Source organism: Adiantum capillus-veneris, chromosome 18 (genome assembly GCF_014529385.1).
Source record: "Adiantum capillus-veneris isolate H3 chromosome 18, ASM1452938v2, whole genome shotgun sequence".
Taxonomy (NCBI): domain Eukaryota; kingdom Viridiplantae; phylum Streptophyta; class Polypodiopsida; order Polypodiales; family Pteridaceae; genus Adiantum; species Adiantum capillus-veneris.
The window spans coordinates 145758661-145786103 of record NC_140948.1 but is presented as its reverse complement, the minus strand read 5'-3'; the positions used below and the strand labels follow the sequence as shown (position 1 = coordinate 145786103).

At 44.4% G+C, this 27443-nt stretch overlaps 1 protein-coding gene across 1 annotated transcript; it reads right to left on the bottom strand.

Moving 5' to 3' along the window:
• Positions 1 to 27443, bottom strand: LOC147436579 (silicon efflux transporter LSI2-like). The gene is made up of 3 exons (XM_086489450.1): positions 25544 to 27443; positions 1288 to 1477; positions 1 to 503 (listed from the first exon to the last, which is right to left on the bottom strand). Exons 1-3 carry the CDS (start codon positions 26678 to 26680, stop codon positions 241 to 243), a joined length of 1590 nt encoding a protein of 529 aa, XP_086345576.1. The 5' UTR covers positions 26681 to 27443; the 3' UTR covers positions 1 to 240.

Below are 27443 nucleotides of genomic sequence, written 5' to 3'. Positions count from 1 at the left end.
TTGTGACAAAGAATTTTTAGAGATATATTAATGTAAAAATTGGCCATTGCATTACAACGCCTGCAATGGGCATATATCAATTTGTGAGCATTGTCTTTATTGTATGGTGCACATTTATCATGATATACATGAAAATACGACCTTTACATCGACAAAGAATGATTCCTCTGCTCCCATATTTATAAAGAATAATGACTAACATGAAATTGATCATTCAATTTCATTCACAAAGAATGGAAGTTACCCTCGAATAAGAAAAAGCCCAGCTGCTGCTATGATCAAAGTTGATGGAAAACCAAAAGCAAGATGCGAGAAGAACGTGAGATCAAAGCCCAGTAATTTAGCCTTAGCAGCTTGCTCACTCACAATAAGGTTTGCTGCTGATCCTACTAATGTTAAATTTCCACCAACTGTACTTGCCCATGCCAACATCAGCCATGCCTTTGACTCCAGATCTCCATTGCGTACCGCCGACTCTGCTACTCGTGAACCCAGCAATAACACTATACAAGAAATCCAAAACAACACTTCATAATCAGACTTGCATGCGTTACAATAAGCCAAGAATCTGAAGAAACTGGATTACGATAAGAACTGCCATCTCTCATTTTCCAGCTTTATAATTCCAAGTGGTTTTGTCACAGGACAAGTGGTTTTGACCATTACTACATGCTATTTTTCTTTTCAATTTCCAGCTTTGACATTCCAAGTGTTTTTTATTACAGGACAAATGGTTTTGACCATTACTACATGCTATTTTTGCTCTCCTTTTCCAGCTTTAACATTCCAAGTGGTTTTTGTCACGGGACAAGTGGTATTGACCATTACTCGGGGGTGCACTTATAAGAAACCATATATATCGCATCTGTTCAAATGGTATTAAAAAAACCCCTCTACTTACATATTGTGAGGCAATAAAATGACCCCTTTTTTCTATTAAACTTATGGGTTTTTTCTAATTTTCAATTAAATAACCCCTTACATAAGTGAAATAACTAAAAATAAAATAAATTTTATGGAATAAAATACCCCTCCTTTTGAAGGCACGTTGTACACTTTAATTTTTGAGGTGCCTCCACCCCCCCCCCCCCCAAAAAAAAAAAGAGAAAAAAAAACGAGTACTACAAAGCTATAAAAAAAACAGTTTTAGGCTTGTATTACTTCAAAACTAAGGACTTAAGATGGACAAAAAAACTGACCATCAACTAACATTTCTTGAGATTCCCAGCTATACAGAAAACAAGGCAAACAGGAGGCTCAGAAAACTTTAAGTTGCTCCTGGCTTACCAGTGGGTACGTTTGAGGCGACATTTGACAAAATGATGACAACAAGAGTGAGAACTAAAGCTCCAATAGTATTTGTTGTCCGTGCATATGGCTCCACAGCATCCCAAAATGTGGTTGGAATGCCTGTTTTATTGAAGCCGTCCACAGATATAAACATGCCTCCAAAGAATACTAGCAACGGGTATGAAACCTGCAGCATTGCTAATCAATATAAAACAAAAAACTGATCCACTCATAGAATAAGAACAAACTACAGCTGCATGGTGCTTTTGAAACTTATCGTACATTCTTGCAAGCTTCAAAAAAAAGTAGCCACATTACCAGTTTCTGATAAACTTCAGAAAATAAACAATCATATATTTGGGCCTATAATTGTACACAATCTGAGAAATCTCATTTCTTAGCGGAATTCCACATGTATTATTAAATGTTGGCTTTGATAGTCAAATCGTACACCATGTCCACTTGGAAGACAAAAGACGAATGACTGTTAAAACAAACCAATTCAGCCCAAGAAAAACCTAGCGAGTATGACAAGAAGCAAAACGTCGACCTCAACAACTTGACAATCTTTGTCAATACTTTAAATGGCCACAAAGGAATGAAATGATAATATTTACAGCTAAATATTGTTTGAAAGGCACATAGACAAGAAAACATACTCGCTCATGGTGGCCATGAAGATGATGTGCATATGCCTATGACTTCGTGTAGACACGAGTTCCTCTAAATGCCCAAAATAAATCCACTACTGTCAAGGCAACTTAGTGCTCAAACTCATGGATAGTTGAGTCCAAGCCAAGGACTTGGAAAAGCACATGGTAAGTTGCTCATGCACATAAATAAAGATAATGCAGATGTGATAAGTTTCAGGCCATCCATCATGATATTCTGGATGCACAAGTGATGGCAAAACCATGTAATTTTATTCAAGGAGAGGAGACCTAGTGTCACAAGACGGACACCACCTGCCAATAGAAAAGAACAGACCGAACAGACTTTTAGCGCTTTAATAACAACTGAACTGAGAGAGAGAGAGAGAGACGACACGCGACACGGAGTGGCGGAATTCCACCCCAAAGAGTATTGGCCCCAAACCTTGGCGCCCCTTTCGGTATTTCTTTATATTGCATCAACACAGTACAAGCCGGTACTCCAGACTCTGCACCTTCTCCAACAAGCATGCCAGAGAATGAGCCCTAACCTCATATTTAAAAGCCCTAGGCCCCAAAAGCACTTTACAGTGAAAATCCTTCAAACTCAAAAGCATCTGGTCCAAAAGCAATGCCAAAAAGCTGCCAACGTAATTTACGGAAATCCATACAGCCTGCCACGTCATCAACCAGCGCAATTTTCGAAAATCTGCCACGTCATCAACAGTTACGCAATTTCTTCAGTGTGTGTGTATGTGGGTCCTGCTTTATTTTAATCCCTTTGTCATTGGGCCCCCATCGGACGGGGTCCCCATAAATTGGTAGGACTTCTTCTTCTTCTGCTACTTGTTCTTCTTAGGGTTTAGGCCTCATGGCCGACATCTGCAAGTTGGCTCCACTTTTTAGGCTTTGACACGTCAACAGTCTGTTACATCTCCCCTTCTTGAAAGAGAGTAATCGTCCACGATTACAGCATATCTGCAAAACAACTCAAGTTGGCTCAAAAATTTCCGATCAGTTTGCTCTTTTTGATAAGGAGTTAGCTTCTCCTTTCGGCTCTTTTGATGAAGGAGTTAGCTTCTCCTTTCAACTCTTTTGATAAGGAGTTAGCTTCTCCTTTCGTCCATATCGGAACTCTTGATATTCCGGCGTAGTAAAATTAGCCATCACACCCAAACCGTACGGATCTTCCAGGGGTGTCTTGATGCACTAAAATTACATACCCATGCAATCTCATCCAATTAGGAATATTCAGTGGTTGGCACATCACAATGCAACACAAATGCTCACATATGCATGTTACAAGACATAGAAACATAAAGTTGCCGATGAACACTCCTCCCGTATAACCTAACAAGGTCCGGGCAAGGAGATATTCAGCGACTCCCTCATCACTCCTCCCGCATAACCTAAAAATGTCCGAGCCGGGAGATATAGAGGCCTTTTACAACCAAACACCCCCCGGACCGTAGCCTGCGTCGTTTGGAGGTGCTGAGAGTAACCACTGCTCAAACTTCTTAATACTCCTCCCGCATAACCATCTAGGTCCGGGCCGGGAGTCAAAAACAACAATACTCCCCCCGTAAATAACCACAAGGGTCCGGGCCATGAGTAAAAACAACACTTTTCAATCATTCAATACTCCCCCCGCAAATAACCACAAGGGTCCGGGCCATGAGTATGAACAAGCATTCTCAAACATCATTTCTCACTACTCCACCCGGGAGTAAAATCACCAACCATTGAAACCAATATTAAAACCAGAGTCAAACAATTCAAATCGGCATCAAGACAGGTTCAAAACAGATACCGTCCATTTCAAACAAATTTCAAACAGGATCACCAAACAGAACTCAAACAAAATTTAAACTTAAAGAGCAATCTCGACATCAGCCGAGCTCAAAAAGTCGACTGACTTTCCATCCTTAAACTCGCACCAAAAAATAGGGTTAGGTTCATACCATAGGGTCGTGGCCGAGCACAGCATGGTCCATCAACTCTTGGACAAACAGTGTTTCTTTGGCGGCGATGGTAGTTCCAAGATACAATCGCACTGGACCTCCAAGGTCCAGTGCGATCGTGAAGAGACATCTACTGGGAGATGTCGAGAAATCTCAAGTTATAATCTGCTAGGGTTTCTGTGGCAAGCATTTCAAGATACCCCACTCTGCCAGAAGTTGCACTCCGAAGGAAGATGTCAAAAACCATATATAACTTCGGGTAAAATTTTCTTGAAAGCTTGCCAAGTCCTTGGAGTGTGCTGCTTGGTAGCTATAGACATCAACATCTGCATGGCACTGCCTTTGAGAAAAACAGTGACTTAAAACAAATCTTGGATCCTTCTTTTGCAAGTGATCTTAATGGCTTATGTCCTGTAAGACATGAGCGGTGAAGACAGGAGCGCGCCCGATGCGCGATGAAGTAAGAGTGGGAGTGGCTAACAAGTTCGGGATCGGAGTATGAAGCTAAAATTTCCAATCAGCTTTGGGAGTGCGATATTAAGTCTGGGGTCGGAGCACGAAGCTAAAATTTCCAGTCAGCTTTGGGAGTGCGATCTTGCTCTGTCTGCTCCTTGGTAGGACCGGTATGCTTTCAGAAAAGCACACGCTTGGTGCTCTGATACCATTGTCACAAGACGGGCACCACGTCCCAATAGAAAAGAACAGATTGAACAGACTTTTAGCACTTTAACAACAACTGAACTAAGAGAAAGAGACGACACGTGACACGGAGTGGCGGAATTCCACCCCAGAGAGTATTAGCCCCAAACCTTGGTGCCCCTTTCGGTATTTCTTTATAATGCATCAACACAGTACAAGCCGGTACTCCAGACTCTGCACCTTCTTTAAGAAGCATGCCAGAGAATGAGCCCTAACCTCATATTTGAAGGCCCTAGGCCCCAAAAGCAGTTTACAGTGAAAAGCCTTCAAACTCAAAAGCATTTGGTCCAAATGCAATGCCAAAAAGCTGCCAACGTAATTTACGGAAATCCGTACATCCTGCCACGTCATCAGCCAGCGCAATTTTCGGAAATCTGCCACGTCATCAGCAGCTATGTTAGGGAATAAAGGCCTAAGTGCCTTGTACTTATAACTTATAAGTTAAAAAGACTTATAAGTGAGGGGGCCCAAGTGTGAATGGCCCCCTAGTCACTTACTCATATACTCAAATGTGAAGCCCAAAAGAAAATAGCGTGACTTTTCCCAAATCTCTCAACGAGCTCTCTCTCTCTCTCTCACGTTCTTCTCTGCGTGAGCTTCTTCTGCGCCACTCTCCTCTTCTCCTTCACTCTCATTCCATAGGATAGCAAGTGGACTCTCTCTCCTGCTCCCCCACACATGGTATCAGAGCTCTAGGGTTTCCAAGAGAGCCATCTTCGCAACACAGATCAGAATTCTGTTTTTGCTCGCTGCGGGAAGGATATTCAACCGTTTTCGATCAACTCTGTTGCAAAGGGATCCTCTCACCGTGTAGAATCGACCTCCGGTGACAGTTTCCCCAAAATTAGGGTTTCAAAAACTGGCGAACAGCAGCCTATTTCTGCTGAAATTGCTGAAATTGACCAATTTCGGGGTCAATTTGATGCAATTTCATTAGGGCAAGTCTCACAGGTCAATCTTACAGGTGTTTCCACCAACGAGGTTCTGAAAATTCAGCAAAACAGGTGTTTACAGGTCTGATTTTTGCCCTAAAACAGGGAATTTCAGCAAGCAAATGATGTATACACCTTGTGGAAACCTTTGGTAAGGGTTTGGCAGTGAATGTACACTGTTTTGGGGTGATTTCGCGTGAAATTTGCTCGCTGTTTTTCTGTAACAGCAAGCTGTTTTTTGCCCGATTGCGCACATTTGGGCGTGTTTAGGTCGGCAAAACAGGGTTTCAGTGTTTGCAATCACTCAGAATGGCTTCTAGCAGTGAAAGTGGCAATTTGTTGCACATTCGCAAGCTTGAAAGTGCCCATAACTTTGCTATATGGAAGAAGCAATGTTATAATGTGATGTTGCAGAAGAAACAGGCGAAACCTATTAAGTTACAGGGTGTGAAACTGGTTGATATGGAGATTGAAGAATGGGAAGAAGTGGACGAGTTGGCTCGCTCCACGATCATGCTTTCGGTGTCTGACAATTTACTCTTCAATGTAGAGAATGAGCAGACAGCATGGGGCATGTGGAAGCGTTTAGACGAGTTGTATGCACAGCAGAGTGCTGCCAGTAAAGTGTATTGGCTTAAGAAGCTTATGGATCTCCGCATGAAGGAGGGCACGCACATGTCAGTGCACCTCAATGAATTCAATTCTATTTTCAGCCAACTGATAGAGCTGAAATTCACGATTGATGAGGAGTTCAAAGCTACTTTTCTGCTATGCACATTGCCCGAGAGTTGGGATGTATTCCGGACAGCTCTTAGTAACTCAAGTGCGTCACTTAAGTATGCAGATGTAGAGAGTTCTCTCTTGATGGAAGAGATGAACAGGAAGAACACCACAGGTGGGTCTTCTAATGCATTGCACTTGAGAGGCAGGTCTCAACAGAGGGAGAAATCTGACAGTAAGGACAGGGCACGCAGCAAATCTCGTAGGAAAGATGTTGTGTGTCATCATTGTGGAAAGAAAGGGCATTATAAACGGGAATGCTATGAGTGGAAGAAAGAGAAGAACAAGGGTGCTGAAACTGATGCAAAGGACAAGGGAAATGCCAAGAAGAGCACTGTGTTGATTGAGGAAATCAATGTTGCTAGTAGTTGTGACAGTGACAGCAGCACTGATGTACTCAATGCCTCTTCTGTGGATGCACATACCCTTGCTATGGGTTCTGATGTGGACATGCATACTTGGATTCTTGATTCAGGTGCCTCCTTTCATGTAACACCTCATAGGGATTGGTTTACACAGTACTTAGGTGAGGTGCAGGGCACTGTTTATTTGGGAGATAACTATGCATGTGACATTGCAAGTATTGGCAGTGTCCAGTTTTCCTTTGCTGATGGTATGACTTTTGTTTTGCACAAAGTGCGCCATGTGCCACAACTCAAGAAGAGTTTGATTAGTACAGGCCAGCTAGATGATGCAGGCTATCACACCACTTTTGGTGGTAGCAAGTGGAAAATTTGTAAAGGGGCCCAGATTGTAGCCAAGGGTTGTAAATCGGACACTTTGTATCCTTTGCATGTATCTAGTGTGCGTGACCATGTTGTCGCCGTAACCGAGCAGCCAAGTGTTTCTTTGTGGCATGGCCGGTTGGGACACATGAGTAAAAGAGGAATGGAAACTCTGTCTCGTTGTGGTTATTTGCCGTGTTTGAGGTATGCTGATTTTTCTCATTGTGAGCACTGTATTTATGGTAAGCACAATCAAACACCGCACAAAAGGTCTTTTTCTTTGAAGTCTGACAGGTTAGACTTAGTGCATTCCGATGTATGTGAAATGCCACATTTGTCCTTAGGGGGAAAGAAATATTTTGTCTCATTTATCGATGATGCTACACGTAAGGTGTGGGTGTATCCAATACGTGCTAAAAGCGATGTTTTGGATACTTTCAAGAAGTTTCTTGCGTTTGTTGAGAATCAAACTGACAAGAAGCTTAGGTCTTTGCGCTCAGGCAATGGGGGGGAGTATGTATCAAAAGCATTTATTGACTTTTGTGCTACTAAAGGTATTAAAAGAGAGCTCACGGCTCCTTTTAATCCCTCTCAGAATGGAGTTGCAGAGAGGTTGAACCGGACTATCCAAGAGAAAGTTCGGAGTATGCTGTCACATGCTACATTACCTCATGGTTTTTGGGCAGAAGCTGTGCAAACAGCTATTCACTTGATTAATCGCTTACCTAGCAAGGCTTTGGGTGGAAAGGTGCCTGAGGAGGTGTGGTCTGGCAAGCCACCCTCATATGCACATTTAAGAGTGTTTGGTTGTGAGGCCTATGTTCACATCCGGAGTGAACTTCGCACCAAACTAGAACCAAAGTCTCATAAATGCATTTTCCTAGGATATGGTGAGGATGGTGAAATGGGGTATAGATTATGGGATCCCGCATTACGGAAAATCATACGCAGCAATGATGTCATCTTCAATGAGAATTGCATGCACAAACAGCCCACAAAGGTCGAGGAAGTGCGCCGGGTTGTCTTTCGTGAAGATGTTACATATGAACAGCCAAGAAGGCCCAATGTTCAGCAGCCTTTACATGCTGAAAATGGTGCTGAAAATCAGCCATTAGCTGCTGAAAATCAGCCCCAACAAGTTGCCATTGATGCACCACAGGTAGGGGAACAGGTTGATGCTCCTAGACCGCCCGTTGTTGCGATGCAACCGGCTGAACAGCCTGCTGTTTTTGATGGTTTACAGGCTGAAAATCCACCTGTTATGGATCATTGGGTGCGTAGGTCTACTCGGGTGACAAGGCCCCCCGATAGATATGAACCGTCTTTGGACTATGTCATGCTTACTGATTGTGGTGAGCCGTCTTGCTATAAAGAGGCTATGCAACGTGAAGACAGTAAGAAATGGTTCAAAGCAATGGTTTCGGAAATGCAGTCTTTGGAGAAAAACCATACATGGGACTTGGTTGATTTGCCTAAAGGGCATAAGGCTCTGCCATGTAAATGGGTTTACAAGACCAAGGTCACATCTGATGCTTCTTCTAAGTACAAAGCACGTTTGGTTGCTAAAGGGTACAAGCAAAAGCATGGTGTTGATTTTGATGAGATTTTTTCTCCTGTTGTAAAGCTTGCCACATTACGTCTTGTTTTAGGCCTGGTTGCTTCTGAAGATATGGAGTTAAAGCAAATGGATGTCAAAACAGCGTCTTTGCATGGCGATTTGCTTGAGATAATCTATATGATGCAGCCAGAAGGTTTTGTGTCAAAGGGGCAAGAGAAGAAAGTATGTAGACTTTTGAAGAGCTTGTATGGTTTTGAAACAGTCTCCCCGTGCATGGTATCACAAGTTTGATACATTCATGAGGTCTCAAGGATACAAAAGAAGTAATTCTGATCACTGTTTGTATATCAAAACGGCAAGTGATGGATCTCTTCTATTGCTGATTTTGTATGTTGATGACATGCTTATTGCGGGTAAAAATGTCACGGAGTTAGATGCATTACAGCAAAGCTTAAAGAATCGCTTTGACATGAAGGATCTTGGTGATGCTAATCATATTTTGGGCATGCGTATCTCTCGAGATAGACCTAACAGGCATCTGTATCTATCTCAACGAGATTATGTTAATAAGGTGCTACATCGTTTTCATATGGATGGGGGAAAGGCACTTGGTACTCCGCTGCCTCCATATGTAAAACTGACTGCACATGACTGCCCAAACACAGATGATATGCGGGCTGAAATGGCCAAGATTCCTTATGCATCAGCCGTTGGCAGTTTGATGTATGCTATGGTTGCTACACGTCCGGACATTGCATTTGCGGTGGGAGTGGTAAGCAGGTACATGAGCAATCCTGGCAAAAAGCATTGGAAAGCAGTGAAGTGTATCTTGAGATACTTGAAAGGCACTAAAGACTTGTGCATTTGTTTTGGGAAGAGTGAGACATCTGTGCATGGCTTTACAGATGCAGATTTTGCTGGACATCCAGATTGCAGGAAGTCTACTTCTGGATATGTGTTTACATTCACAGGAGGTGCAGTTTCTTGGATTTCTAGACTGCAAAAATGTGTTGCTTTGTCTACCACTGAGGCTGAGTATGTGGCTGCCACTGAGGCATGCAAAGAAGCTTTGTGGCTCATGCGTTTGGTAGAAGAGCTTGGCATTAAGTCACTGGTTCCTGTGCTACACTGTGATAGTCAGAGTGCTATTATGCTTGCAAGGAATCCTGTTTTTCATGCCAAGACAAAGCACATAGAGGTGAAGTATCATTTTATCAGGAGTGTGCTTGATGACAAGAGCATTACACTTGTCAAGGTGCACACAGATGACAATCCTGCAGATCTTTTGACCAAGAGTCTTCCAGCAGAGCGGTTTGCATATTGCCGACAGATGATGGGTGTTGAATGAGTAAGTGCATGATCAGCTGATGTATCATAGTTAGTTGATTCTTTGATCTCCCAAGGTACATTGCCTTTAGGTGGGAGGTTGTTAGGGAATAAAGGCCTAAGTGCCTTGTACTTATAACTTATAAGTTAAAAAGACTTATAAGTGAGGGGGCCCAAGTGTGAATGGCCCCCTACTAGTCACTTACTCATATACTCAAATGTGAAGCCCAAAAGAAAATAGCGTGACTTTTCCCAAATCTCTCAACGAGCTCTCTCTCTCTCTCACGTTCTTCTCTGCGTGAGCTTCTTCTGCGCCACTCTCCTCTTCTCCTTCACTCTCATTGCATAGGATAGCAAGTGGGCTCTCTCTCCTGCTCCCCCACAAGCTATGCAATTTCTTCAGTGTGTGTGTGTGGGTCCTGCTTTATTTTAATCCCTTTGTCACTGGGCCCCCACCGAACGGGGTCCCCATAAGTTGGTAGGACTTCTTCTTCTTCTCCTACTTGTTCTTCTTAGGATTTAGGCCCCATGGCCGACATCTGCAAGTTGGCTCCACTTTTTAGGCTTTGACACGTCAGCAGTTTGTTACACCTAGTCTATGACACCGTCGGGATAGGTGTCTAATATTCCTATGGATGTAATGTGAACATGGCCAATGTGGCCATTCACTTCAAGCTATCGGTGAATGTAGCTCAAGCGGTCCTATAGGCCACGCTCCCTGCGAAAGAGGTGTCTTCGCCGCTATGTAGTGGTCTGCCTGCTAGCCTCAAAGGACGCAGTGATGCATGTAAGCAAATGGGATGCTGGGTCTGAAGAGGCAGTGTGTGTCCAAACATCCTGAATCAGCTAAGACAATGAAGCATCCTCTAACACCAAGTCAAGTATGCGCGATCCACATCTAGGCATAGAGCAAAACTCAAGTGCAAAGAGACTGCGGCATGATCAGAGAGCACTGTGCCACGCCAAATCGTAATTGTACCACCATGTGATGCTACTTATTCAGGGAGGGTTTTGGACCACTTTCCAGACTTATGGGATACCAGGATCAGAGATGCTTGGGTTTGTTCTTGCTTGAGTTAAGGAGACATAGAGATTGCTTGTTGAGGGGACCAAAGAGACAGACTTAGCGGTAGGTTACGGACTATTTCAGGCCGGTCATTACCCCTAGGCAGCTAGACAGACAAGTTCCGCGGCAGAGTTCGAATCTCACCTCCACTAGAGGCACACTGATCGACCGTGCGATGGACCTGGCGAGATCCAGGCGTGCACGATTACAAAGGAGGGCATCCCAGCATAGACGAAGATTACATAGGAGGATTCGGATTAATTTGGCACGCCACACACGATACCCAGTTAGGTTTTTCACCATGGAGGGCATCGAGGAGATCCGAAACCAACCAATGCTTGATTTACTATGAGCTGGAAGATTATCCCCTTCTTAATAGCTTAAGTTTCTTGCATCCCTCATTATTTTGTACCTTTGTATTGACTAGAGATTCTCTAGTCTTTCCCCCACTTTCACTTTCACTACAACATTTTGTTTAGGATGTTAGTCTCTCTTCAGCACACAGACTTTGTATTAGATTCACCAGTTTGTAACTTGTTGGTCTCATAGGTCATTTTGGCCTTTTGTAGACGTTAATATATCATTTCATTTCATCATCTCTCTCTCTCTCTCTCTCTCTCTCTCTCTCTCTCTCTCTCTCTCTCTCTCTCTCTCTCTCTCTCTCTCTCTCTCTCTCTCTCTCTCTCTCTCTCTCTCTATGGCGAGAAAAGGGTTTGTATTCTGTAAACATAAGAGACCTCTCGAGATGCTCAGTGGTCGATCACCCAAAGGAAGTACAAAAGTGGACTAACAATGTGTAGGCTATGTAAACATCAAGGTGGCATGTATGATGAATGTAAAGGAACCACTGTAGGGGTGCATAATGCCACGTGATGTGGGCATGATCATGACGAAAAGGAACTGACGATCTCCCCCATATGTGAAGAAATACGCATCGAGGCTGCTCCATTGCACTGGAGGAGCCAGAAGAATCCCACTGTCTACGAAAAGTATGCAGCATCTCTATCCAAATGGCTATCAAAATGGTGGACGTAGGGGAGGATTGAGAGCCCAGAATGTAGGCGCATCGAGCCTTCCACATGGTCCAAAGCGTGATGCTACATATTGTGGTGAAAACTATGTCTCACATCGTGAGCTGCATCTGGGATCATCTGTAGAGTGCCTGGTCTACATCCCAAGGGAGTAAGCAGGAAGACAGGATCGGTCGGCAAGCCCTCAAAAAGGTGTGCGCCCCCGGAAATTGCAAAAGTCATGCAATTGCCCCCCACATCACAAATATGGATGCCCACTCTAATCAACAAAAAGCACAATCCACACTGGTCGCGCATATGGACAAACCCAAAAGCAGTGCCTCAAAGACTCAAGCTCCAAAGTACATCTCTGACAAGTTGGATCAGTGACTGCCGACGAAGTGCCTACAAGCAAACCAACATGGGCTATCATCCACATGAAAAAACATATCCTGCCACTGATCCGGAGGGTCCATATGCATGATCAAAACTGTCACTAGAAAGCTAGGAGGATGTGCTCATCCTGCCAAACCTCTGACTATCTTGGACGATGAGGTGGATGTCGGGGTCGTAGAAGAAGCCTCCTCCCAAGGGTGACTGTGTACTCACAAAAGGATAGAGGAGTTCCATCATCGCTCAACGAAGGCCAGTGCCACTCTCTAGGGTCCCAGTCCAATTGAACAAGGGGCTTGCCCAGTCAAATCCATAGTCTCCAAGTGGAGCCTCCTCAATAGTGAAAACAAGTTTGACACATGATCTCCTTTGGAAAAAGCCTACCACTCTACATGCTGCCAATGGACCGTCAATTGCTAATCTAGTAAAACCTCACCCTGAAAATCCAATCGGATGTGGCATCCATGATGGCCGTCTCAGTGATGCTATAGACTAGAGTCCCTTGTTGAGCAACAATCGGGGCTCCTAGGAGGGGATCAAATTACACCCCCCATCCTTGATGAGAAGGTAAAGGTCTCTGTCCCTCGATGAAGGCATGCCAATCGGGTGGAATGGCCTCATCAATCTCTCTCATACCGGGAACAACCCCTCTGCGGATCCCGTAAGTTGCTCCAATAACTTGTGCCCCAACCAAGGAAGCATCTATAAAGAGCTTGCTAGCCCATCATCCCATCTAGCCCAATCAATGTAAGTCCTCTTGCCTAGTTGACGGCCTTCTGCATCTATCACATATGCATTCCATACAAGTGATTGTCTCACTACCTCCTCGACACAAGAACGCCGGTGTCAACGTAGTCCCTTCCAGATCCGCAGCCAATAGTTCATAAATGGTGAAAAATGGGACATATCCAATGGTGCATCTGTGAAGATGAATTTGATGGTTTGGCGCCAAACACCAGCAGCATCTAGAGATCCAAAACGAGGAGAGGTATGTGACAAAGCATGGAGCAAAAACTGTTTCCAAGGCTCTATCCCTTGAAACAATCCGTGTACTACGACCTTCGCAAGCAATGCCTCTCCCCCCCCCCCCCCCCCCGTTAGTCCTTTTGTACTCTTTTTTGTACTCAGAAATTGTATCAGATTCACCACTTGTGACTTTTCGGTCTAATAGGTCACTTTGGCCTTTTGAAGACGTTAATATATCATTTCGTTTCGTTTCTATCTCTCTCTCTCTCTCTCTCTCTCTCTCTCTCTCTCTCTCTCTCTCTCTCTCTCTCTCTCTCTCTCTCTCTCTCTCTCTCTCTCTCTCTCACACACACACACACACACTTTCTTTTTTTTGTAAGTCTTGTTGCTTCAAATTACAAGTGGGAAACCTCAAAGCAAAGAGAACCCACCAAGCAGAAAAGTTACAAAAAGTGGAGCAACATAAGGCTCCAAGGGCTAGAAACAGTCAAAATAAATCCTGAAGGCATCGTGAGTAATGAACCCAGCACCATAAGCAAAAAGCAACGCCTGACCCAGCGAAAATTTGAAGTAGGGAAACTCAAAATCTGACCCTGTCACGTGACACATCCAACCCTATGTGTCCGTGGACAAGCTACTTCATAACAAGGGTTCCGTCAATCCAGTCAGTCTAGATTAGAAGTGTTCTGGCACTTTTGTGAGTCTGTTCACAGACCATGCATACCCAGGCACTTAGTATAGATGCATATCCTCTGGTTGCACACAGCATGATCATAAGCATTCCCATCAGAATCCTTCAGGGAAATTTTCCAGTGTATTTTACCTATTTTCCCTATTTTTGACAATTTTCACTTATTATTTTAAGTGACTTTTGTTGGGAACTGAGTAGGGAAAATTGGGTAAGATAATATATAAGCAAACCAAGGCTAGCACTATTTGGTAGAAGAGAAGGAGAACACAGGCCTCCGGCAGCAGGTTCCCCCTCTCTCTCAGCAAGACCAGCCCTTGGCTATTTCCTCCAAGCAAGCACCCTCTAGCGTTTTCATCAACAAAGTCCTCATCGCCAAGTTCCCAGCCCTACCGTTTTTCAACAAGGTGTCATCGCCATCAGCACCCTTTGCTAGTGTTTCCATCAGTAGGAGTCCATCGCCAAAAGACTACAGGACCTAGCGTTTTCAGCAGGCAGCTACTGCTCTTTCCTAGCGATTTCAGCAGTATACAGTAGCAGCAAATCAGCGACCTAATCATCAAGAATTCAGCCATACCAGATCAGCCAAACCAGCGTTTTTTTGGAGTCTTTTCCCGGCTGTAAATCAGCATTTTATGGGCAACAAAACAGCGTTTTTCAGCAGCCACAGATTTCAGCCTCTGGCGTTTTTGGACGGCAGGACAAGAGCACTCATTTTCAGCCTTTAGATCGGTCTCGTCATCCCCGTCGTCAACATCGACCTAGCCTAGACTTTCATCAGTCACATGCATCCACTTTGTACCGGTTTCTGCAATCAATAGTAGACCACTCTCGCCAACGAGAGTGGGGCCTTCGGAGGAGGGTTTTACAACGTCTCTGGTGTCGTATTCTCTTCTCTCTCTATCTCTCAGTCTCATACACTTGCACGCACAGTGTCCATTCACTTTGTTGTGATCATAGCACTCTCTCATTAAGAAGGGAAGGCTCTCCCTTCCATAAGAACAAAAGGAACCTTGAGCACATTACGGAGCACTCATCTTGAGAAAGAACAACATTCATTCCGCTGCACCTTACATTGGTATCAGAGCTTTGGCAGTGTTCTGTATCACTCAAGGAAAGAACCACAAGAATCACAAGAATTTTTTTTGCTTGTTGCGGTCGCACGAACCCAAGTTCGCTTGGGCGTGTCGATTCCTAATCGTGTTTTTGAAGAGTGACAGGAATCCTAGGAAAAAAGAACTTGTCCAACCTCCCCTTGTGCCTCTTTTCACTCCTGGAGAGCGGACCGTGCACTTAGCGGCCGGCCAATCGATGTGAGGTGGGAAACAGCAACCTTGGTGTGAGCGCAAGGCCGCCAAGGGGTGCGCCCGCGGAAAAGAGCAGATATCGGGTGAAGAGAAGATCCTTCTCTAACACAGATTGCAAGCAAAAGAAGACCCTCAAGAACCCAAGAACCCAAGACCCGCAAGAACCCAAGTTCCTCGTGAACTTAAGAACCAAAGATCATAGCGCATGGTCATCACCCGAAGCGGAATGGATACTTCGCATACTGGTGGTGAGCATGGGAGTGGCGAAGAAGAGTTTTCCCCACCAAGAGGTTTTCCCGACCCTTCCCCTTCCCCATCTACGCCACGAGTTGTACCAAATCCTATTGAGGCGATGGTCAAGTCGATGATGGAGATGATGGCACAACAACAAGAAACGACTCACGTTGCGATGGCACAACTAGAAAGAAAAGCAGAACGACAGGAAGCCTTGGAGCGTGAACGCCAACTCCGACAAGACACCTTTGCGTGAGCGAGATCCAACGCGCGTGGCGGCCGAAGAACGACAGGCCGAACGTGCGGTTCAGAGTGAACAACGCACGCAAGAGTTGGTACGACATGTTCTCGCTTCGAAGTCCGAGCCAGCCAAAGATGTTGGTAGTTCCTCAAGTGGCGGAAGCCACGATTCAGACTCCAACAACCCAGTCACAGAGAAGTTGACTTTTAGTAAGTATGATGGTAAGATGGATGCTACGGTTATTCATTCTTGGTTGCATCAATTTAATGCTTATTTTGCGACAACTAAGAAGACAGGAAATAGCACAGTGTTGATGGCAGCCATGTACCTTGCCGGTGATGCCATCAATTGGTACCACTCATAGCAAGAGGCACAATTAGCCGCGCACCTAGAGGAAGCCGACGAATTCACACCCCTTTCCTTTAGTTGGGTTGATTTCCAAGATAAGCTCAAGGCGCGGTTTATGCCTCCTCAGTACCTAGCACGATTGAAAGAAGATTGGCGCAATCTCAAGCAACATGGTATGCCAGTCATGTCTTTTTCTAACTGTGTTTTGCAGCTCGGCACTCAATTACGCAAATCGGATGATGAGTGCAAAGAGGCTTTCCTGTTTGGGTTCGACGAATACATCAAGTTTGATGTAGAAGTCTTTGACCCTGCGGATCTCAACAAGGCGGTAACGATTGCTCTCTCCCAAGAGATGAAGCACAACAAGGGAAAGCCTAAGGAGAACAAGACTTCTCAAGGAACATCTCAGAATTCTCAGATCACGCAGAATGGTACGTATGGTAAGAATGGTAAGAATGGTAACTCTTCTAGCCCTTCTTCCTCTAATTCCTCGGAAAAGAACTCTAACAATGAATCTAAGGGTAAAGCTAAAGCACCTACAAAACCTAAGCTAACCCCAGATGAAAAAGCTGCACAAGGAATTATAGGAGGATACATCACGGCTGAAGAACAAGTAATTTATGCTAAGGAAGGTAGATGTTATCAATGTCACGTCAAGGATCACATTAAAAAGGCTTGTCCTAAGACAGCCCCACCTAAAGAACCAAAGGCACCCACAGCAACCACAAGCACTTTAATGAACCAAGCTAAATCTTCTCATGTCTCTGACACACACATTGATGAGTCTCTCATGAAGTGTTATGGTCATGTAAAGGGTCAGCGTATTATCATATTGTTTGATCCAGGCAGTATGCATGATGTGATTAGTGCCTCTCTTGTTGAGAGAGCCCGCCTAGAGGTTAGTCAGAAATCTCCTCTCGAGGTTTCTGGCTTCGCTCCTTGTATGGACTCTCTAATCACGAAAGAGTGCCTTGATGTGATGTTTACCGTTCAACAAGCTGCTTTCCGTCCAAAATTTATTGTGTCTCCTCTCTCAAGATGTGATATGCTTTTGGACATACGATGGTTTCGTGAGCATAACCCTCTCATTGATTGGGAGGCTAACACTCTCACATTAAATGCCAAAACTGACTCCCCCTCATCATTCGTGCTGAGGAGGGCTTGCATTCTTTGCCTCTCATCTCTCATGTGCAGGTAAAGCGTGAATTACGACCAGGAGCACAAGCCCCATTCATCTATGCTGCTCCAGTTTCCCAGAGCATTCAGGCTCCAGCTAAGTAATCAGATTTGTTTACCAAGTTTAAACATCTCTTTTTGCAGGATGATCTTCCACCTCGTCTCCCACCCGAGCGGCCGAAGGACCATCGACCTTATGGAGGAGGCACAACCGGTCCATAAGGCTCCCTATCGTTTGAGCAAGACACAAGAGGAAGAGTTAGAGCGACAACTCATGGAGTTGGTGGCTAGAGGATTCATACGTCCTATTTTGTTTGTTCGCAAGAAGAATGGTTCATTTCGTTTGTGTGTTGATTACAGGGCATTAAACAAGATGACCGTCAAGAACAAGTTTCCGATGCCTCGCATTGAGTATATCCTAGATAGGCTCAATGGGGCAAAGGTTTTCAGCAAGGTCGATCTCAAGAGTGGATATCATCAGCTACGAATATTCAAATGCAACATCTTCAAGACCACTTTTCGCACTGAGCGAGAGCAATGGGAGTATATTGTTATGCCTTTTGGATTGACAGGTGTTGTGGGTACATTTAATCGTCTCATGGTAGGTCGTTTCGGCGATATGGTCGGTGTATGTGTGTTCATCTTTTTGAATGATATTCTCTTTTTTGTTGCATCGTGGGAACAACATGAAAGGGATGTCGAAAGGGTACTAACCCGTTTGGATGAGTGTCAGTTGTACATTGCAACTAAGAAGTCTGGATCTTTTCTTACTGAAGTCACTTATTTGGGTTATATCATTTCTGCAGAAGGCGTCAAGCTATATCCCACGAAGGTGGAACAGGTTCGTAATGGGATTTGCCCAAAACTACATATGATGTGCGTTCTTTTCTTGGTTTATGTCAAGCATATAGTTGCACATAGAGAATTTTGCACACATTGTTGCACCTATGACTGATGTTTTGAAAGGGTAAAGACTCGCCATCAGCGCGTAGACTTGCCCGAAGCAACCATTGAGGCTTTTGCAGCTCTCAAGGTTGCGGTGACAGATGCACCGTGTCTTATCCTTGCCTCTTGGGATGATCCCTTTGAGGTATGGACGGAAACGAGCAATGTCGCCATTGGCGCTGTGCTTCAGTAGCATGGTCGTCTAGTAGCTTTCCTTAGCCGGAAGCTCAATAGTGCGGAAAAGAATTATTCGGTTTATGATGAAGAACTTTTGTCTGTCATTCACTCTCTTAAGCATTGGAAGCATTTTCTTTATGGTAGAGAGTTTACAGTTCGCACAGATCATCAAGCCCTCAAGTGGCTCCAGTCTATGCCTAATGCACATTGGAGTGATCGCCAAGCACGGTGGTCACAATTTTTTTAGCAATTTGGAGGTTTGATTGAGTATGTGCATGGAAAAGCTAACCCTGTTGCTGATGCATTGAGTCGCAAAGGACAGATTTTGGCTCTTGAGTCAGGATAAGTCTTTCGACAGCATGAAGAATCAGTATGCGGATTCCGAGTTTGGTAAGCATTGGTTGTAGGCTCTTGCTTCCCAAGGGCCAAGCAACTATCTCATTCGTGATGGTTTGTTGTATTTTCGTCAACGTTTATGTGTGTTGCCCTCTCTCAGGCCAACCATATTGCATGATGCACATGATTCTCTCACAAGTGGGCACAAGGGAATGAACACCACTTTGGAAAAAATTTGAAAGATTCTTCTATTGGCCTAAAATGCGAAAGGATGTGTTTCGTTATGTCACACAATGCACTATATGTCAAAAAGTAAAAGCTCCTCGGGATAAGCAGCAAGGCCTCTTGCTTCCGCTGCCTATTCCCGATGGACCTTTTCAAGATATTTCCATAGATTTTGTGACTAACCTTCCACCAAGTTTGCATTCAAGCAGCACTCAATGTTTGACAATTGTCGATCGTTTCAGCAAGTTTTGCATGTTGATTCCTTGTAAAGCCACAGTCACGGCACAAGATGTAGCACGGTTGTTCATTAAGCATTGGTATCCCCTCTGTGGTTTGCCAAAATCAATTGTTTCAGATAAGGATGTTAAGTTCACGTCCAATTTTTGGAACGCTCTCTTTGAAAATTTTGGCACTAAGTTGAATTTTTCATCGGCTTTTCATCCACAGTCAGATGGTCAAACAGAGATTTACAATCAATTGGCTTTTGATGTTTTAAAGTCATATGTGCATGATCAGCAGTCTCGGTGGGAGCTCTATCTCCCATTGGTACAGGCTATTTTGAATGACTCTTTTTCTTCTGCCATCGGTCGAACTCCGTATGAGGCAACTTTTGGCAATCCGTTCCAGTCACTTTTGACTCGCTCGATCAGTCCCAATGCTGAAATTCAGTCATTGGATGAGATTTCTGAGAGTGTGAAGCTTCGGCTAAGCAAGGCTCAGGAATCTTATTCACGGCAAGTTAACAACCATCGTCAGGACGTTTCGATCAAGGAGGGAGATTGGCTGTATTTAAGAATCATGAAGCAACGTCTTAAGCAAGTTGGAAAGAAGTGTCCCAAGTTGTCTTTTCGTATGTATGGTCCATCTCCAGTCATTTAAAAAAAATAAATGAGGTTTCAATGAAATTGCAGTTGCCTAACTCATGGTCAATGCACAACCTTTTCCATGTTTCTTGGTTGAAAGTGTTTCAGGGAACACCTCCAAAGGACATTTCGGAAGAAGAAGAACCGGAGATCATCGATGAAGCTGAAGTCATGGAGCCGGAGCAAGTATTGTTGCATCGGTTTCGACATGGTTCGAAGAAGCAAGTGAGACAATACTTTTTGAAGTTCAAGGATCGAGGGACCCACGAAGCGGTGTGGGTCGACGAAGAGTTTTCCAAAGACTATCCAGAGTTGTTGGCAGACTACAAGGAAGCCATGCAGCTCGGTACCAGTACCTCACTTTAAAAAGGAGGGGATGTCACGTGACACATCCAACCCTATGTGTCCGTGGACAAGCTACTTCATAACAAGGGTTCCGTCAGTCCAGTCAGTCTAGATGAGAAGTGTTCTGGCACTTTTGTGAGTCTGTTCGTAGACCGTGCATTCCCAGGCACTTAGTATAGATGCATATCCTCTCGTTGCACACAGCATGATCATAAGCATTCCCATCAGAATCCATCAGAATCCTTCAGGGAAATTTTCCATTATATTTTACCTATTTTCTCTATTTTTGACAATTTTCACTTATTATTTTAAGTGACTTTTGTTGGGAACTGAGTAGGGAAAATTGGGTAAGAATAATATATAAGCAAACCAAGGCTAGCACTATTTGGTAGAAGAGAAGGAGAACACAGGCCTCCGGCAGCAGGTTCCCCCTCTCTCTCAGCAAGACCAGCCCTTGGCTATTTCCTCCAAGGAAGCGCCCTCTAGCGTTTTCATCAACAAAGTCCTCATCGCCAAGTTCCCAGCCCTACCGTTTTTCAACAAGGTGTCATCGCCATCAGCACCCTTTGCTAGTGTTTCCATCAGCACGATTCCATCGCCAAAAGACTACAGGACCTAGCGTTTTCAGCAGGAAGCTACTGCTCTTTCCTAGCGATTTCAGCAGTATACGGTAGCAGCAAATCAGTGACCTAATCATCAAGAATTCAGCCATACCAGATCAGCCAAACCAGCGTTTTTTTGGAGTCTTTTCCCGGCTGTAAATCAGCGTTTTATGGGCAACAAAACAGCGTTTTTCAGCAGCCACAGATTTCAGCCTCTGGCGTTTTTGGACAGCAGGACAAGAGCACTCATTTTCAGCCTTTAGATCGGTCTCGTCATCCCCGTCGTCGACATCAACATAGCCTAGACTTGCATCCGTCACATGCATCCACTTTGTACCGGTTTGTGCAATCAATAGTAGACCGCTCTCGCCAACGAGAGTGGGGCCTTCGGAAGAAGGTTTTACGTCTCTGGTGTCGTATTCTCTTCTCTCTCTATCTCTCAGTCTCATACACTTGCACGCACAGTGTCCATTCACTTTGTTGTGATCATTGCACTCTCTCATTAAGAACGGAAGGCTTTCCCTTCCATAAGAACAAAAGGAACCTTGAGCACATTACAAAACACTCATCTTGAGAAAGAACAACATTCATTCCGCTGCACCTTACAGACCAAGCCAAAAAAAACTATGAACTCAGACTGTAGAGACTGAAGTTCCCCAAAAAGCCAAAACTGTCTTGTGGAAAGTGGCGGAAGGAAAAACCAACCGAAGAGCAGCAAACACCTGTCAAATGAAGGACCGGGAGCAGCAACAGGCCCACAATAAGGGCGGCACAGTCTCCTCAGCATCATGACATCTAAGACAATGAGAAGGTGCAATATGCCGAGCATGCAACAAGTTGCCAACAGGTAAAACTCCCACCAAGCAGCGCCACAAGAAAATACGTTCCTTCAAAGGTAGATGATTTTTCTAGATACCAGCCAAGGTTCGCTTCCACCACCAGGCTGATTTGGAGAGAGACCACAGCTGATTACCATGCTGCACAATTCATACGCCAGACTGTAATAAAGAGTAAACATTGGCAACAGAAATGCAGTCTAGCTTCCAATCAGAAAAACGTGAGTCCACGTTCAAAGGAGGAATAGGGGGAAAGTCAGCAAGCATCCTCTGAATGCCCCAAGCGAAGCGAGATGCCGCATCATGAAATGAAAGAACATGTCCAGTATCATCCACCACCTGCTGCACTGGCAAATTCCTTTTTGCGAAAAAAACTAAGCCTGGAGAGGAGACCGTTGAATCAACGTCAAGGAGAAAGCCTTGCTCCAATGCAAAATCTCCAACCAAAGGGAATTGCCAAGAAGGTGTTGGTGACCATGCCATTGCATATGCGAGGTGACAACCTTCCAGTCCACAATGAGGGAAGAAGGGGCATCCTGGAATGTGTCCTTGAAGCTACCAAAAAATAACCTCCCAATATGTCGGCTGCCAATGACCAAATGATGGCGTAACAATATGCTCACACATATATGACACCATAAGTGTCCAAGGCTGCTATTGTTGCACCAAGATTGGTAACAACATAGCTTTCCAAGCCAAAACATGAGTGCGCAAATCCAAAATATTCAACCCGCCAAGGCGCTTGGGAGAACACAACTTGTCCAGAGACAAAATTCAGAGACCTTTTTTATGAAATGAAGTACGCCAAAAGTGCTCCAAAAAAGTAGACATAAGGGACTGCAAGCGCAACCGAGACCAAGGTAACAAGGGTAAGAAAAACTACACGTAAGCCGTGAGGATGCATTGGACAATTCTGAGACGTACGTGTAGTGGCCAAGTGGACAATTCCAATAATGCAGCCTCAAATGCAGACGTTGAAGTACCCAATCCAATTTATGCGCAGCCGATACATTTTAGGCCAACGGATAACCAAGATGGCGAACTATGACATGAGGAGGAACAATGATCAATCTCCCCCGGCCATAATCGCTTATACTGCTCATACTCATTCAAAGGCAGCAACTTGGATTTGTGGAAATTGACTTTGAGGCCCGCCACCAGTCCAAACAAGTGAAGAGTATGCATAATCAGTTCTACATCGTCAAAGCGATTGCAAGGCATGAACAAAGAGTCATCCGCATAGGTCTGACCAACAAAACGCTTGTAGTGCGAGACCATGCAATCGACCAGAAGAAGTCAAGAAATCCAGATACACAAGCAGGGGGTGAGCGATTGCATAGAGCAAAGCACTGAGAAGACAACCTTGTCTCATTGATTGTCCCAGAGACCAAGGGTCTGTGAGAAAACCATCCAACAAGCCCGCAGAAAAACTATGTGCATACAGGAAAAGACCACGCAAGAAAGCTTGGGCCCAAAGCCCAATTGCTTCATAACATCTGCAATGTATTTCCAAAGAACAGTATCAAAAGCCTTTTCAATGTCAACGTGCATGGCCAATACATCCTGTTGAGTATATTTCACATATTTCATGCCTATGATGATATTGGCCAGATTGTCAGTAATTTGAAGGCACAGAATGAAGCCATATTGAGATTGATGCAGGCCTTCATGCAGAAAGCCCTTGAGACAATTAACAATCATTTTAGCCATCAATTTATATACCACAGGCATGAGCGAAATTGGTCGCCAATGAGAGAATTCTTCACATAGTGCTTGCTTAGGTACCAACCTGAGGAGGCCTCCTTTCCAGGAGGAAGGCAATTGCTACTGCTCCCAAGCAGTATTCATCATTATCAACAGTGGCAACTTCAAGTCATTCCAGAAAGACAAGAAAAATTCCGCAATAAGACCATCCCAACCAGGCGCTTTCCAACGGACCAAATCAAGTAGGCTGGCATACAATTCCAACTCAATAAAAGCAACCTCCAAGTCTTGAGCCTACTGAATCGAAAGGGATGGGAGTAACATGCGAAAGGAACAAGCGACGCGCTTGGCAAGCTTCCTATGTAGGAGGTAAAGGGGCCTCAAAGATCTTGCCATAATGAGACTGCAGAACCTGAGCCAGCTCCGATAAGGAGGAGGTCCGCTCTCCCAATGGAAGCTTGATTCTCTTGATAGCTTGAGATTGCCTAGAATGATGCAAATGCTCAAAGAATTGCTGAAGAGCGCAACCTTCGTCTATAAAATCTTGTTGACAAGCTCAAGTCTGCCATTTAGCCAATTTCCTCTCATCGTATGTCGTAACAAGGTGCGAGCAGATAACAACTCAACCAACTGAGCCTCATCTATGACAGGTATCCTTTGCCTGCATAACTTTCCCTCTCATTTCCGACAAGTAAGACTTGCCATAATCCTAGACGACACATTGAACCCACATAACAAATCGAAACCAAGCTGTGTCCATATCAAGGAGCATCCGAGATGAGAAAGGAGGAATGACATCCTCAATCATAGTGCAAAATTGATCATGCTTAAGATAAGTATTGTTCACATGCAAAAGTCGCTTCTTGGGTAGGAAGCCATTGGCAGCAACAGAGGCAAAATGTAACTTCAAGCACACAGGAGCATAATCTGAAAGACAAAGCATATAATCAATCCTCATGTCACATACAAAGTCATCATACTGCTGCATATTGAAAAGATACCAGCGGTCTAGTCGAGCCCGGTATATAGATCGAGTATTATGCTGAAAAGTGAAGCCTAGATCATTCGCATGCTAAAGAGGCCATAAATCCAATGCTTGACAATCGAGCATAAAGCACACATGCGCACACCGACACACACACATTGGGCCGAATCTAAACAACAACTAAACAATGGCCAGCATAGGGTGTAAAACTGATAATACAAACTGCCCAGACAGGTTTAAAAAACTCTCTTCAAGAGGCAATAAGCGCCCTGGCCACATAAGGGAGACTCCAGCATCCCTTGAAAGATTAGCACCACAAATTCTTTGAAAAAATATCTCCAAAGAAAGAAATAATAAGGGAGATAATATATGCCATAGGGCACAGCTGCTGGAGCAGGAGGCATCAACCAACATCAAATTGTCACATAAGGCATACATACTACATATCATCAAAGACGAGGATAAGTGTGAAGAGGCCACCAAAGAAAGCAAGAATTTCTGAGAAAAACCAACGATGGACGCAAAATTTTGTAATTATCAAGAGGTTAGAGGTCAAATTCTTGTCTGTAAGGGTTAGTAGGGTTATGGTATCTTCTCTAGGGTACCACCCTAAAGGGTCCATTTTTGTCGCTTTCTTTTTCCCCGATCCAACGCTTTTCGTGGGATCATACTCTTTCAATCAGGTTGTTATTAATCTTCTTTGGCAATGATAATTTCTTTGGCCTTAAGACTTCTTGAAGGGATTTGGCTGAGTCTCGCGCTATTTACTCCTAGAGAGCTAGTACCTTGTATCAGAGCCATCCTCAGTCTACAGATTACGTTGACCTGGTTGTACTATACAAGAGGGCTTGCCTATGAGTATCTGCATGCAAGGCTCGCAAGTTCCCCTCTGACTTGAGCAACGCCTTTCAGACATGGCTGAAAAGAGTTCAATAGTGCCATGACCTACCTAAAAAAATCTCTTTGCAAGTGACTGAAGCTGAACAAAGGTGACAAGTCTGAAACTAAACATTTGATTTGATATCACACGCTGCAGCTCTTCTTGCTTCACATTAAGCACTAGTAATACTTCATGGAGTTCATGAAAAAAGATGCACGTGAGAATTAAATAGGGTAATGGGTTCACATTATTTATGCTGATGCAGCGTATAATGAGTGGAAAGTTAGCAGTATACCTTCTCAAGAAGCGGTCCTGCATCATTAAAGTCGAGTGCCATCAGGGCAACTGCAGCTGTTAGTGCTGTCCATGACATATCCAACCCATATAAGAGTGCTGCAAGCATTAAAGCAGCGACAAAGTATACACAGAACTTCCAAAGTCTCCTCTGCCATTTTGGCCCCGAGCTTGCATGTAGACTTGATTGAGAGGGCTCTTTATTTAACAGCCTGAAGTCAAATGTTGGTAAGAGTGGAGCTTGTGGTGTATCTGAATTCATAACTTTATGGAAAGCCAAAGCATTTGCCTCCACAACATGGCTTACTGATGCCACGTCTTCTCTTGAAGCAATTTGTGTCTCTTCCACAGATGCATAGCCAAGGCTTCTGAGCTGACTTTTGAGAGCTTCCCCATCAAAAATATCTTGTTGGACAAACAGTCCCCCAGAATGAAAGGGTGTCCATGGTGTTGCCGTCCGCTGCTCCTTCACAAAGCTGCTATTCATGTCAAGCTGTGTCACATCCTCCTTCGATGACAGATGCTTCCAATACGTCAAAAGTAGCAAAATAGTGTTCATAAACACCCCCAACAACATAGGGGCAAGCAAGCCCTGAAAAAACCTCCCAAAAGGGATACCACTTTGCACTGCAATAACAAGGTTTTGCGGGTTTCCAATGGGGGTTGCAACAGAACCTATATTTGCACTGGTTGCCAATGCGAGCAGAAAAGGCTTCGGGGGTAAGTTTTTCTGCCTGCAAAGCTTCAGGATGAAGTCTGTCAACACTAAACAGCATGTATCGTTTGTGAAAAGGGCACTTGAGATGGCGCTAAGTATGCATACTCTACACAGAAGGTCCTTTCCACCTTGACTTCTCCATGATAAAGCATAAGCCAAATACCTGAACATGTCTGCTTTCTCTAAATATACACTCACCATCATGGTGCCAAAGAGGAGGCCCAATATGGCGAGGTCAATGGCCCTATAAGCTTGTGTAGGGGTCTCCACTTTAAACACAACTGTAAGAACAGCCCCAGCAAGGGCACCTGCAGTCCTCCCAATGGGGAGAAGTGTGAATGCCGGAAAAACTGCAAGAACCCAAAACACCAAGAAGGAAATGGAGCCGAGAACAACTACTCGGATAGAAGCAAGACCCATGTTAATGCGCCAAATTTTGCAGGAGCGATATTTGAATGAATCTGTTCAATTAGAAAGACTGCAGAGGCAGGGCAAAGGGGCTGATTGCAGAAACGAAGGGCTTCATATGCACATGAGTCAGTCGCTAGCATCCTCAAGTGCCAAACTTCAAAGAGACGATTGAAGAGCATGTATTGTCGAAACCAGTCTTAAAGTAAATGAGACAAGTGACCTGATGTACATGCTGTGATGATGCCGCAACATAGGGCACCGACGAGAAGTAGCCAAATTTTTGCACTCAGGGACATCCATAACATGATCATTGCTAGTCAGAATATTGAAAAGGATGTGGGAGACTGGATACCAAGGTAAACCATGCAAGTTGAGCTTCAGATTCTCCTTCCTTCGTTAATATAGGTGAAAACAACCTGCATGATATTGTAGAGGCACCATAGCCATGTACCTTGTAAGCAAAAAGGTAACAGGACTGTTGGGATGGCTTATCTATGCCATCCATAGAAAAATCCAGCAAAAAAGTAAGAGAGCTCGTACAGGCCATGCTCGTTCAAGATTCAGCCGGTCTCTCCCAATGTCCCACTCTTGCGAAGAAAGACATAAAAGCACACACACAGCTCTCTCTCTCTCTCTCTCTCTCTCTCTCTCTCTCTCTCTCTCTCTCTCTCTCTGTGCGTGCGCCTGCATGTACAACAGGTACATTAAAGTTGCAGTTTGCAAGTAAAGGAAGCTGGCTGCTCGTCCAGGCTCCCTCGACGTCGACTGCTGT